Source organism: Herpailurus yagouaroundi, unplaced genomic scaffold (genome assembly GCF_014898765.1).
Source record: "Herpailurus yagouaroundi ecotype Mexico unplaced genomic scaffold, PumYag 182, whole genome shotgun sequence".
Lineage (NCBI taxonomy): Eukaryota > Metazoa > Chordata > Mammalia > Carnivora > Felidae > Herpailurus > Herpailurus yagouaroundi.
The window spans coordinates 58574488-58589323 of record NW_024412413.1 but is presented as its reverse complement, the minus strand read 5'-3'; the positions used below and the strand labels follow the sequence as shown (position 1 = coordinate 58589323).

The window sequence follows — 14836 nt, the reverse complement described above, 5'->3', positions numbered from 1 at the left end:
ATTGCTTCAAAGGGCCCGGGCGTTAGACCTCATCTCTCTGGAACTGGGGGTGGGGGGGGTGGGGTGGGAGGAGGTCTGAGCTCCTCGATGATTGGTTGGCATCTCTGACCAATCAGGAGCAGTGAGTGGTTTTGCTTATCATCGTGATCCACCTCCCGGAGGGTTTTGGAGCCACGTTTACAAATGGGAATTGGGTAGGTAAGAGGGACAGAACATTCAACCAATGAGACCTTTCGGCGTTCGTGGGCGGGGTGAGGCCGCTGCCAGGTTTAGGGCGGAAGGAGCTGCCCCGAGTAAGAAGGTGAACGAAAGATGGCGGCGGAAACGCTGCTGTCCAGCCTGTTGGGGCTGCTACTTCTGGGGCTCCTGTTACCCGCAACTCTGGCTGGCGGTGTCGGAAGCCTGAATCTAGAGGAACTGAGTGAGATGCGTTATGGGATCGAGATCCTGCCGTTGCCTGTCATGGGAGGGCAGGTGTGGAGGCGTGGAAGGGCGAGGATCTGGGGCAAGGGGAAGGGGGGAAAGATAGAGGAAGAAGGGCCGCTGTGGAGTCTGCATAGGGCGCCTAAGAAGAATCGGGAGGAGTAGGTAGGAGTTTTACGATGACTCCTAAGGACCGTAGACGGAGACCCATTCCCCTGGGGCTAGGGACTGGGAGGGGTGGGGCTTCCCGCTGTCAGCTTCGGTTCCAGATAGAAGCACCCAGACTCCTCCCGGGAGAGAAGTGCGAGTGCTCGTTCCCCTCACCCGCCAAACACAGCTGGAAGACTTGTGGCTCATTCTGACTTGACTGGGCTCTTCCCCAGGATCCGAAGAGGGATCTCGTTGTTCTCTCTGATCCCAGCCTCTCTTTGCCTCCCTGCCCCCCAACCTCCGTCTTTCCCAGAGCCAAGCTTCGGACGTGGTGATTGTCTCCTCTAAGTACAAACAGCGCTATGAATGTCGCCTGCCAGCTGGAGCTATTCACTTCCAGCGTGAAAGGGAGGAGGAGGCACCTGCTTACCGAGGGCCTGGGATCCCTGAGCTGTTGAGCCCAATGAAAGATGCTCCTTGCTTGCTGAAGGTGAAAGGGGCTGGGAAGAATTGGAATAAGGGCTTGGGAACTAGCTATCTATCTGGGAACCGGAGTGCCCATGAATGGGGAGGGACGAGAGGACCTATGGGGGTTAAAAAGGCCATTGGACAAGTAGACATATTGTACAGAAGCAAAGAATCCTGCAACCACTGATGACACTTTGCTGAGTGTAGAGGAGGGTTAGGACAGAAGACCTCAGAATGATGGTTAAGCCAAGATTGAGGTGCCTAAAGAGGGTCACTGTAGGGTAGGAGGGACATTCTCCTAGAGAAGCCTTCCTGGTAAAGTCACCCCCTGCCCCCGTCACTTTCTGCCGGTGTCCTATTTTATTCTCATCATGGCATTTTTCATGATCTGAAATCATCTTATTAACTGAATCATCAGCTTATTTATTTATTTTTTTTAGTCTGAGTCCCAGCACTGGAATATGAGTCCATGAGGTCAGAGAATTTATCTTGTTCACAGTTGTATCCCCGGTGGCTAGAACAGCACAAGAAATGTTGTAGAAGTTCAATTAATATTTGAATATTCAAATTTTCCCAGTCCGAGTGCTTTAAGGATACCATGATTTCTTATCTTTATAAAAGGCGAAGAAGGATTTTTTAAAAAAATCTTTAAAAAGGGAGGCGTGGAAAGAGCACAGGTGAAAAACATACTTTAGAGGCATTTCTCCCAGTCACAGAAGGAAAGCAGCCCTTCCTCGTCACTGAGAATCTGGAGAATTGAGTATGGAAGCAGAGGGGATGAGAAGTAGATGAGAGGTTATGTGTCTTGGAGCTAGGAGAGATTCAGGTTCCAAGCAGAGACATCTGCACACTATCCCCTTGATTGTTCTTTTTTTTTTTTTAATTGTCAGACCAAGGACTGGTGGACATATGAATTCTGTTACGGACGCCACATCCAGCAGTACCACATGGAAGGTGACTCATGCCTACATTTTCCCTAAGCCCTCAGCAACACTTCATAGAAGGTGACCTGCCTCCCCAGGCCCCTTCCCTCTTAGTCCTCTTAGAAGGGAGTAACGGTGCTTCACTGTGGTTTCTCTTGTAGATTCAGAGATCAAAGGTGAAGTCCTCTATCTCGGCTACTACCAATCGGCCTTCGACTGGGATGATGAGACAGCCAAGGTGGTAGGAGTTTGGGGTTGGGAGAGAAAGGGGTCCTGGCTGTAGACTCAGAGCCCTAACGAGAAGGGGAGGGTCAGGATTAGCTGACATGTTGCTTGGGGCTCGGTGGCTATTAGGACAAAATGCCATTTTTTTCTCTTTGCTGTCTTTCTTCTGCCCCCGCCCTCCCTCTTGATGTCCTCCCCAGGCCTCCAAGCAGCATCGTCTGAAACGCTACCACAGCCAGACATATGGCAACGGGTCCAAATGCGACCTTAATGGGAGGCCACGGGAGGCCGAGGTTCGGGTGAGTCTTAAGAGAGGGAAGTTGACACTCCTTTAGTGACAATTCAGACTCTAAGGGAAGAGGGAAGGGTTGCAAGTTATACTCAGGAAGGTCTCTTTCAGACCCAAGACTCTTAAGTTTAAGACTCATATTTCCAGCTGGTAGCTGGATGCCACTGCCTGGATAGTCCCGGGCACTTGAAGTCAACATTTCCCAAACCCTTCCCTCTGAACCACTAGCCAAACTTATTCTTTTTCCCATGTTTCTTCTTCTGAGCGTTATTACTGACTTTTCCTTCTCCTTTACTTCGTCTTCCGTTCTTCATTTAATGACTCGTCAGTAAGGCTGTGCAGGTGTAAGCATTGGGCCCTGCTCTGGGGCTACAGTGCTGGGCAGACACACAGCCCCTGCCCTCAGGGAATGTACAGTCTAGACAGGAAGACATGTTAAAGAGGAATCACAGAAATGGGTCTGTGACTACAAACTGAGGAGTGGTGTGAAGGAAAGGAATTTAGTTCTCTCAGAGTAAATGACAAAGCCTATTCGTCCTATTTCTAGATTTCTCTGACCACTGACTTCTTTCCTATGCTTGGTGCCTTCATCTCTCGCCTGCATCATTGCCAACAGCCTCTTATCAGGTGCTCCCGATCTAGTGCTCCCTAACTGAGTTCAGGCAAGCAGGCAGATATATGGTGGGAAAGGTTCTTCGGGTGCTAACGTGTATTCGCAAATGTAAACACCTATAGAGATAAGAATCACACACCCGATGACACAAGAAGGGTCTTTCTGTAATACAGACTTGCACATGCAGTTGTATGCTGGTAAATGTTGAGCATTCTGATGGCCAGGAGAGAGTGGGGAGCCTTGATCTATAATATTTACCAGTATCTGTGGTATAAGTAGTCTTACCGTGGCCAAATTCATGCTGTCACTGTGATGTCAACCATCTGGCAACATTCCTGAAAATTTTCCAGTTGGCTCTTGTGAACTGGTGTGAGCTGACTCCAACACATCCCTACGACAAGTGTCACTTCTCTGTCCCGTCCTGGAAAACCTTCCGTGATTCTGCCTTGCACAAAGGCTAAGATCCAAATACTTCAGCACAGACTGAGGTGCCTGGGAGGTGATGGGAAGCCCTCGGGTTTGGGACATATTTTGAAAGTGGACCCAAGAAGATTTATTGATGGATTGGGCATGGGGTGGAGTCAAGTATGATTCTGGGGTTTTTGGCTTGAGCAAATGCAACAATGCAACTGTCATTTACTAGAATGGGAAGGGTTGGGTTTGGAGGGGAACCCAGGTTGATGGAGGTCACAATGACTCTAGACATACAGTGGCGATGTCCAGCTGGTAGTTGGTTCTGTGATTCTGGAGTTCAGGGATGAGGTCTGGGCCGGAGATATAAATACTCGTTGTGTATCTGCCCCACTGGCCTTCTTTCTGTTCTTTGAATCAGTGGGTCTCATTGTTGCCTCTGCTGAAAGCTGTCTTCCTCCAGATCTTTGAGCGGTAGGCTCCACCCTGTCATTCAAGTTATATATCCCTGTGACACGTCCACAGGTTAGCCCTGATGTTGGCACACAGAACACATGCAGCCTTCTGCCACCATCCTGGTAAACACCTACAGAGTTTTATATTCTTCAAAGCATGTATCATTTGGGGAAACCGTTTGCTTTATTTTTTTTTTTTATTTTTTATTTTTTTTATTTATTTTTTTTTAATTTTTTTTCAACGTTTTTATTTATTTTTGGGACAGAGAGAGTGTTGGAATTTAACGTCCCTGTCTGTCTACCCCAACTAGAATAAGCTCCAGGAAGGCAGGGACAATGTCTGTCTTCTTTTCTTTCTTCTTCTTTATCTTTTCTTTCTTTTTCTTATTTTTGTTTGTTTGTCTTATTTCCTGCTGTATTCTTGGTGCCTGGAACAGTGCCTGGCACCAAGTAGGTGCCTAGAAGTTATTTGTTGAATGACTGGAATGAATAATGAGCCGGTTCAAATGTCATCGATTTTATGTGAACTTTCTTGGCTAAGCCAGAAGGTGAGTTAGGTTTCTTCAGCGTTTCACATCCACATATCCATGTCCACATATATCCATGGCTTAGTCTATTTGGGCTGCTAGAACAAGATACCACAGGCTGAATGGCCTATAAACAGAAATTTTTTTCTTAACAATTCTGGAGTGTGGAAGTTAGAGATCAGAGTGCTAGTGTGGCCCAGGTCATAGACTTCTTGTTTATTCTCACATGGTGGAAGGGGCTAGGGAGCTCTGGGGAGCCTCTTTTATAAGAACTTTAATCCCATTCATGAAGGTTCTACCCTTATGACCTAAGCACCTCCTAAAGGTCCCGCTTCCTAATATCATCACATTGGGCATAGGATTTCAACATAAGACCTTTCGAGGGGCACAAACATTCAGACCGTAGCAACCCACAAGCATCTACACACATGCGTAATTGATTATAAGCACTTACTTTATTATATTCTAATTATTTTTGTTATTTGCAGCTACAGTAGGCCAAGAACTGAGGGCAAAGACTGCACTTTCCTCTTATCTATTGAACATATGCCCTGCACCAAGCCCTGTCATAGAAACTGGGGATGAAGTGGTGACTGAGAGACCTAGTCCTGCTCTCAGGAGACAGACATTAAATAAACAGCCACAGCAAGCAGGATAAAGTCTGACAGCTGAACTACATATCATGGGGGTGATAAGGGGGACGCACAATGAAAGAACTAGCCAAGTCTAGCTGAAGGAGAGGCTTCCTGGAGAATGTGACCTTTGAACTGACAGTTGAAGGATGAGGAGCTAGTCCAGCAGCTGTAGAGGAGGGGTAGAGGGAAGAGGACATTCCAAGTGGAAGGTCTGCTAAGTGCCATAGGCCTGGAGACAAGGGGCAGTTGATAGCTTTTCACAGTGACTGGAGAGAATTGTGGGAAGGGAGTGTGGGAGGTGAGGCTGGGCAGCAATTAGGGGTCAGCGTGCAGGTCATGAAGCTCTGTAGCTATGTTGAGTTTGGACAATCCGAGAAATAAGGGGGAAGCTAATGAGATATCTTAAGGAGGATGATGACATATTCAGTTTTGGTTTTGAAAGCTCACTCTGGCTGGAATGTAGCAAATGATTGGGAGGCCAGTTAGGAAGTGGTTGCAGTGATCCAGGTGAGAAAAGAAGGTGGCCCAGGGATGAAGAAATGTGAATTTGGAGGGAGATTTAGGGAACAGAATAGAGTAAGACTCATAGGTTTCTGGGTTGAGCATGGATAGATGGTGGTTCCTAAGTTAGGTAGAGTAGAAAGAAGAATAGGTTTGGTGAAGGAAAATGATGATTCTGGTTTTGAGTATGATGATTTTGGTGGCTGCAGGCGTCCAAGTAGAGATTTCTGAGGAGGCTGTTAGATCTGTGGGTTTGGAACTCAGGAGAGAGATCTGAATTGAACCCAGAAGGCTGGGAGTCATCAACATATTGGCTACAGTTGGAGTCTTGGTCTGGGTAAAATCCCCCCAAAGAAACAGTATATAGTGGAAAAGGTGGAACAGAACATTGAGGAAGCCATCATTGAAAGCATGGGCGGAAGGGGGCTTTGCCAAGAAGGGGCCAGAAAGGAGACTACAGTGACACATCTCAAAGAGGGGCTGGCCCAGGGCATCAGTAGCATTTGAACCTTCAGGGAAGGGGAGGATTAAAAACTGCTTGTGGGCGGTCATGGGAATTATTATTTTAATAAAAGCAAAGCATTCACAAGGAAATAAGAACTCCGGCAGTAGTCATGGGAACCAGATGAAAATTTCTAAGTCCTCTACTCCCAGTCTCCCCCCACCAGTCCTTTGGTTGGACTTAATGACAGAGGTCACTGGTGAACTTTGCTACAGCAGTTTCTGTGGGGTGCTGAAGAGGAGATGAAGAAGTGGAAACCTTGGAAGAAGTCTCGATATGCAGGGGAGGGAAAAGGTGAGCACTAGTTGGAGGGGTTATAGGGTTGGAGAGGGTGTTCTTTCGCATTTTAAATTGGGAGCATGTGTAAATGCTTTTGGGTGGACCTGAGGAGAGATTGAGTTATAGCAGAAAGAAGGGGAAGAGAATGGGGCAGAGCTGGGATACAGAACACAGGAGAACAGTTACCCTGAGGAGAGGAGATCTAGGGTTGTAACTGGGAATGAAAGGGTGGTGTATTTGGTGGGGAGTCTGGAGGTGGTAGTGGCAGAAAGTTGAGGGCATTCCTGTCTGGCTGTTTCTCATTTTTTATTTTTATATTTTTTTGAAGTTTATTTATTTTGAAAGAAAGAGAGAGCATACGTGGGTGGAGGAGGGGCAGAGAGAGGGAAAGAGAAAATCCCTAGCAGGTTCCTCACTGTCAGCTCAGAGCCTGACACAGGGCTCGAACTCACAAACTGTGAGATCATGACCTGAACCGAAATCAAGAGCCCAAAGCTCAACTGACTGAGCCACTCAGGCGCCCCTCATTTTTTAGTCCTTACATCCTGATAGACCACCCAAGTTTGTTGCCTTCATGATTGAGTAAACCACGTTCCCCCTGCCTCCCCCCCACCACCACCTTCCTGCCTCCAGGGCAAGCATAGTGAAGTCCTACCTTCCCAATGCCTCCTGGGTAGGAGCCGTGTGCATGGTGTTTGGTAAAAGTGCGGTTTTTCCATGGGGTTTGGGAATGGTTAGCCATCTGGAATTAAGAAAATTTGGATCCCTATCTCAATTCTTATACTAAGTGAGATTTCACAGAGATCTCAGATTTTTTACTTTCTAATTTCTAATTGTGAAACATCTTGGACTTACAAAAATAATGTCATAGAGACCCATAAATCCACTGCCAAGTGAAACAGATGTTAACATTTTGCCATATTTGCATCAGAAAGGAATAAAATGCTAATGAAAGATGTAGTTAAAACCCACCTTCTCATTTCTTCTCTCTCCCTCCTCTCCAGAAACAACCACAACCATCTTCATGCTTGCTTTGTACTTTTATTAGTCATACACGTATCGTAGACACCATATATGTTTTGTGTTTTAAAATTATACATTAGTGGTATCAACTTGCTTTTTCGCTAATCACTGTTTGCCATTCTGTGGCATGACATGGAGATCTAGATCAATGATTTTAATGGCTGTGTGTTTCATTGTTTACTTACTATTCCTCTGTTGAGGAAAAGTTGGATTTCAACTCTAATGCTTTTATACACAGTGCTACAATGTAGGTCTCATTGTGAATGTGCAAGAGTTTCTTTGAGGGAAGTACCCAAAAGCATATTTTATTGGCGGATTTGGTGCATTGCTCACTTTTTCTATTCTTTTCTAATGTTTGTTTATTTATTTTGAGAAAGACAGAGAGAGAGATTAAGTGGGGGAGGGGCAGAGGGGGAGAGAGAGAATGAATCCCAAGCAGGCTCTCCACTGTCAGTCACATGGAGCCTGATGCAGGGCTTGATCCCATGAACGATGAGATCATGACCTGAGCCAAAATCAAAAGTCGGACACTTAATCAACTGAGCCACCCAGGTGGCTCTCAATGTCTTTTTCTTTTTTAAGTTCATTTATTTTGAGAGAGAGAGGGAGGGGGGAGAGGCAGAGGTGGGGGGGGACAAAGGAACTGAAGCAGGCTCTGTGCTAACAGCAGAGAGCCCAATGTGGTGCTCAATCTTACAACTGTTGAGTTCGTAACCTGAGCTGAGATCAAGAGTCAGACACTTGGGGCACCTGGGTGGCTTAGTTGGTTAAGTGTCTGACTTTGGCTCAGGTCATGCATGAGCTTACAGTTCGTGGGTTCAAGCCCCACGTTGGGCTCTGTGCTGAGAACCAAGGGCCTGGAGCCTGCTTCAGATTCTGTGTCTCCCTCTCTCTTTGCCCCTCCCCTCTCCCTCTCTCTCTCTGAAATATAAATAAACATTAAAAATTGTTTTAAAAAGTCAGAGCTTAACTGACTGAGCCACCCAGTTGCCCCACCCTCTCCAGTACTTATTATTACTATTTTTTATAATAACCATCCTAATGGATATGCAGTGGTATCTCATTGTGGTTTTGATTTTCATTTTCCTAATGACTGATGATGTTGAACATCTTTTCATGTGCGTATTGTCTATATGTACATGTTCTTTGGAGAAATGTCTATTTAAATCCTTTGCCCATTTTTTAATTGGGTTGTTTTTTATCGTTGAGTTGTGGTAGTTTTCTATATATCCTGGATATTAATCACTTATCAGATACATGATTTGCAAATATATATGTATATGTGCGTGTGTATGTATGTATATGATTTTCTCCCATTCTGTGGGTTGTTTTTTACTCTCTCTTTTTTTATTTAAAAAAAAAATTTTTTTTTAACGTTTATTTGTTTTTGAGACAGAGAGAGACAGAGCATGAACAGGGGAGGGGCAGAGAGAGAAGGAGACACAGAATCAGAAGCAGGCTCCAGGCTCCGAGCCAGCAGCCCAGAGCCTGACGCAGGGCTCGAACTCACGGACTGCCAGATCGTGACCCGAGCTGAAGTCGGACACCTAACCGACTGAGCCACCCAGGCGCCCCTCTCTCTTTTTTTAAAGTAGACTCCATGCCTAACATGGCGCTTGAACTCATGACCCTGAGATCAAGAATCACATGCTCTACCTACTGAACCAGTCAGGTGCCCCTGCTTTTTCACTCTCTTAGTAGTGTTTTTTGATGCATAGAAGTTTTTAATTCTGATGAAGTCTAAGTTACCTATTTTTTCTTTTATTGCCTGTGCTTTTGGCCTCATATGTAAGAAATCATTTCCTATTCCAAAGTCATGATGATTTTTACTTCTGTTTTCTTCTAAGAGTTTTATAGTTTTGAGTTTATTTTTGTATACAAAGTAAGGTAAGGATCCACCTTCATTTGTTTGCATGTAAATATCCAGTTTTTCTAGCACCATTTGTTGACATTACTATCCTTGTCTCTTTGAATGGTCTTAATACCCTTGTTGAAAATCAAATGAGCAAATATGCTAGGGTGATTTCTCAGCTCTATTCTATGCCACTGGCCTGTATGTCTGTCCTTATGCCAGTACCACACTGTTTCGATTACTGTGGTTTTGTAGTAAGTTTTGAAATTAGGCAGTGTTGAGTCCTCCAACTTTGTTCTTTTTTTTTTTTTTTTTTTTTGAGATTGTTCTGGCTATATGAGATCCCTTATGATTCCATATGAATTTTAAGATGGGTTTTTCTCTGACTATAAAAACAACCATTGAGATTTTGATAGGGAATGCATTGAATATGAGCTACTTTGTATAGTATTGCCATCTTACTATTAAGTTTTCTAGTCCATGAACATGGGCTATCTTTCTGTTTATTTGTGTCTTCTATAATTTCTGTAATATTTTGTAATTTTGTAGTTTTCCATGTGTAAGTCTTTCACCTCCTTTGAGAAATTTATCCTAAATAGTTTATTTTTTGATGCTATTGTAAGTGAAAAAATTTTTAAATTGCCTTTTTAGAGGCACCTGGGTGGTTTAGTTGGTTAAGGGTCAGACTCTTGATTTTGGCTCAGGTCATGATCTTACAGTTGTGAGATTGAGTTCCACATCAGGCTCTATGCTCGTGGAGCCTTCTTAGGATTCTGTATCTCCCTCTCTCTCTCCCCCTCCCCCATGCGTATGTGCTCTCTCTCTGTCTTAAAACAAATAAATAAACACTTAAGAAATTGCCTTTTTGGCTTGTTTATTGCAAATATACAGAAATACAACTGATATTTGCATGTTGATTTTATGTCCTGAAACCTTGCTGAATTTATTTATTATCTGTAATAGGGTTTGTGTGTGTGTTGGGGGGGGGGGTTCTTTTGGATTTTCTGTGTGTAATATCATGTCACTTGTGAACGGAGATGATTTTACTTCTTTCTTTCCAATTTGGATGCCCTTTATTTCTTTTTCTTGCCTAATTTGCTCTGGTTATAACTTCTGGTACTATGTTAAATAGAAGCGACATAAAGTGGGCATCCTTATCTTGGTTCCTATTACTCGTGGAAAATTTTTCAGTCTTTCACCATTAACTAATGCTATTAGCTCTGGGGTTTTCATATGTGGCCTTTATCATGTTGACATTCTCTTCTATTCCTAGTTTTTCAAGTGATTTTATCAGGAAAGGGTGTTGACTTTCAAATTCTTTGTTCACAGTTGAGATGATCATGTGGCTTTTTCCTTCATTCTGTTAATGTGGTGTATTGTAGTGTGCAGATTGATTTTTGTCCATTGAACCATCTTAGCATTCCTGGAATAAATCCCACAGGAATCATGATGCATAATGCTTTCAGTATGCTGCTGAATTTGGTTTGCTAGTATTTTGTTGAGAAAATTTGCATTTGTGTTCACAAGGGATCTTGGTCTGTGGTTTTGTAATATCTTTGTCTGGGTTTGGTATCAGAGTAATGCTGGCCTCACAGAATGAGTTAGGAAGGCATTCTTCATGTATTCCAGATTTAATTCCTTAATCTCCTATACTCTAGCTATAGCTTGTCTTCTTCTTTTGTTCATAGTATCTCAAATGTACTTTTAACTTAAAAATTTTAAAATTCCAATATGATTAAAAATTTCAGTGTTTTTCTATAGTTTGTATATTTTATGTCTTTTATTAAATCCTTTTCATTTATATTTTTCAAATTATAGAAGTTTTCTCCTCATATGTTAGACTTATCCATAAACAATTTAATGTGTCATGTGTAAGCTTAGAACCTAAATATAGCTATTTTTCATCTGGATAACTGGCTGTCCCAGCACCATTTATTGAGCAGGCCATATTTTCTCCCTGATTTATAGTGCCACATCAGGCATTTATCAAGTTGCCATACATATGTGCATTTTCTTCTTGGCTTCTTTTTTGTTTCAATAGTCTGTCTATTCCTGTGCCAACTCCACATTGTTTTACATACTATAGCTTTTTAGTAAGTCTTGGTATCTGATAGTATGCATTTTTCTTTGTTCTTCAAAACTGTCTGAGCTATTATTGGACAAGTTCTGTGAAAAAAAGTCTTTTGGGGATTTTAATGGGGAATTACACTGAATTTTATATTAATTTGGAGAGAATTGATATTTTATGATATTGACTTTTCATTCACAATGAACATAATATTTACTTCTATTTACTTACTGCCTTGTACCAAACTAAGATTTTAATTTTCTCTGTGAAAGCTCTTATAGATCTCATTTGAGGTTAGTCCTAGATACCTTGTAGCTTTTTGTTTGTGACTTGTGCATGTGGGCAAATGTTTCAAGCCTACAGGTACCTTATAGTTTTTGATGCTATTGTAAATGACATCCTTTAAAAGTTACATTATAATAGCTTGCAGGTTCTCATGGATTTTCTATGTGAATAATAATGTCATCTGCAAATAGACACACTCTGATTTCTTCCTTTCTAATCCTTATATATGCCATTTTTCTTATACCTGCAGTGCAATTCAAGGGGTGAGGTAGGCATCTTTGGCTTGATTTTAAAGAGAGTACTACTGAGGTTACACTATTAACATCGTGTTTTCCTGCAGGGTTTTTGTAGACACCTTTTACCAGATGAATGAAGATCTATTTTATTCCTAGTTTGTGTAATATTTTCATCATAGGTAGGTGTGAATTTTAACCCATATTTTTTATATATCTATTGAGATGGTCATATGGTTTTTCATCTTTATTTGAATTCAACTAATTCATTTTCTAAGTTTTTTTACCCTTGCATTTCTGGAATAATCCATGGTCATAAAGTTTCCTTTTTGCCTTTTTTTTTTTTTTAAGATTTTATTTTATTATTTTTTTTTAAGTAGGCTTTGTGCCCAGTGCAAAGCACAGTGTGGGACTTGAACTCATGATCCTGGGATCAAGACCTGAGCTGAGATCAAGAATCAGATGCTCTTCCTACTGAGCCAGCCAGGCACCCCTTGAAATATTCTTAATACAGTGATATATTTAGCTTCCTAATATTTTAATTGATTTTACAGCTATTTTCATAAGTGAGTTGGTCTATAATTTTCTTGTATTGTTTTTTTTTAAGTTTTTAAATGCTAATTTATTTTTGAGAGAGAGAGACAGAGAGCAAGCAGGGGAGGGCAGAGAGAGAAGAAGACACAGAATCCAAAGCAAGTTCCAGGCTCTGAGCTGTCAGCACAGATCCCAACATGGGGCTCGAACTCACGAACCACAAGATCATGACCTGAGCTGAAGTCAGTCACTTAACTGACTGAGCCACCCAGGTGCCCCGAGATTTTTTTTTTTTTTTTTTTTTAAGTTAACTCTACCTTCAAGGTGGGGCTCGAACTCACCACTCCAAAAGACACATGCTCTACTGACTAAGCCAGCCAGGCTCCCTGACTCAGAGATTTTTTTTTTTTAAATGCACATACAAACATTTATCTTTGAGCCCTTGCCAAATACATATATAAATAATTTCCTTTTCCTTCCTCCCTTCCTCCCTCCTTTCCTTCCTTTGTTTTTCTGTTTGTTTACCTATCTTTTTACTGAGGTATATTTGACATATAACATTGTATTAGTTTCAGGTGCACAATATGTTTCAATATTTGTATATATTGTGAAATGATCACCACAATGAGTCTAGTTAGCCTCTGTCAACATATAGTTAAAATTGTTTTCCCTTGTGATGAGAACTTGTAGAATCTACACTCTTGGCAACTTCCAAATGTGTAATATATTATCAACTATAATCACCATGCTGTAGATCCTCATTACTTACTTATTTTATAACTGCAAGTTTGTATATTTTGGCCCCCTTCCCCCATTTTGCCTATCCCTCTCTTGTTCTTTTTTTTATAGTTGCTATCATTCTTTTAAATTAAAAAAAATTTTTTTTAGTGTTTACCTATTTTTGAGACAGAGACAAAGCGTGAGCAGGGGAGGGGCAGAGAGAGAGGGAGACACAGAATCCAAAGCAGGCTCCAAGCTCTGAACTGTCAACACAGAGACCGACGTGGGGCTTGAACTCATGAACCATGAGATCATGACCTGAGCCAAAGTCAGATGCTTAACTGACTGAGCCACCCAGGCACCCTGCTATTATTCTTTTATACACTGTACTATCATTTGGCTAAGTAGTACCTTGTTGATGGACATTTAGGTTGTTTTAACTCTTATTAACACAAAAGTACTGCAGTGAATAATGTAGGTTATTCACAGAGAATATGTAGGTTAAATTCCTAGAAGTAGATTGGTGGAATTCTTATATGTACTGCCAAGTTACCCTGCTTAGGTAAATTACTCTCCCTCCAGCAATGTATGAGAATGCCTGTTCCCCTGCAGCCATGCCAACGCAATGTATTTTTAAACTTTCAGATTTGGGCCAATCATCAGACAGGCCTCAGATAAACAGTGATTTCTTAGTACGGTTTTAACTTGCATTTATCCTGGGAAAAGGTATGTAATCTTAATCATATTTAAGAGGCATTTCTCTCTTTCAGCCTTTACTCTTCTTTCAACCATCCAAATTCTTTGCTTATTTCCCTAATCGATTGTTGATCTTTTTCTTCTAAACTGATAAGAACTCTTTGTATAAGAGAGAGATTATCCCTTTGTCCATAATAGGAACCGTGGGATGCTTCATGGACTCTCCTTTCCTACTCACGCATGGGTAAAGCTGTCCATTTAACTCCATGTGGGTTGCATCCCTCAAGTTTTGATATGCAGCATTTCCATTGTCATTGTTATTTGTGCTCTGCTCGAGAACTTATTTTAGATTTACGCTTATTATATTTCTAAACAAATGTCTTTTATTTTTGTTTTTATTTTTTTAAGTTTATTTATTTAGAGAGCAAGTGGGGGAGGGGCAGCGAGAGAGAGAGAGAGAGAGAGAGAGAGAGAGAGAGAGAGAGAGAGGGAGAAAATCCCAAGCAGGCTCCGCGCTGCCAGCTCAACGCAGCCCGAGATGTGTGGTTCAATCCCAAACCATGAGATCATGACCTGAACCATAATCAAGAGTCAGTTGCTCTGGGTGCCTGGGTGGCTCAGTCTATTGAGTGTGGGATTTCAGCTCAGGTCACGATCTTACTGGTTCGTGAGTTCGAGCCCCTGCATCTGGATCTGTGCTGACAGCTCAGAGCCTGGAGCCTGCTTCCGATTCTGTATCTTCCTCTCTGTCCCTCTCCCCGTCACACTCTGTCTCTCTCAAAAAATAAATAAACATTGAGAGAGAGAAAAAAAAAAAAAGAGTCAGTTGCTCAACATACCGAGCCACGCAGGTGCCCCTATTTTTGTTTTCATATATGACTATTGATTTCTAATTTTAGGCCATCGTGTCAGTGATTTGTTGTATCAAGACTTTCTCTGTGGCGAACTTTAAAAAATGGTGTGGGTGCGCTTGATAGCGTGTGTTTTCTCGATTTAGTTCAAGACTCTAACTGTATTGGTCAAG

The 14836-nt window shown here is 42.2% G+C and overlaps 1 protein-coding gene across 4 annotated transcripts in view; it reads left to right on the top strand.

The window, feature by feature from the left end:
* Window positions 1-280: 280 nt before the first annotated feature.
* Window positions 281-14836, top strand: part of OS9 (OS9 endoplasmic reticulum lectin) — a 30347-nt gene continuing 15791 nt past the window's right edge. For 2 of the 4 annotated variants that reach the window (XM_040491588.1, XM_040491587.1), the window contains exons 1-5: window positions 281-474; window positions 887-1063; window positions 1932-1995; window positions 2126-2202; window positions 2390-2488. In XM_040491588.1, coding sequence (XP_040347522.1) covers window positions 313-474; window positions 887-1063; window positions 1932-1995; window positions 2126-2202; window positions 2390-2488 — 579 coding nt within the window. In that variant the 5' untranslated portion in view covers window positions 281-312. The remainder of the gene's footprint in view (window positions 475-886; window positions 1064-1931; window positions 1996-2125; window positions 2203-2389; window positions 2489-14836) is intronic. The other 2 variants (XM_040491586.1, XM_040491585.1) reach the window with 1 other exon arrangement.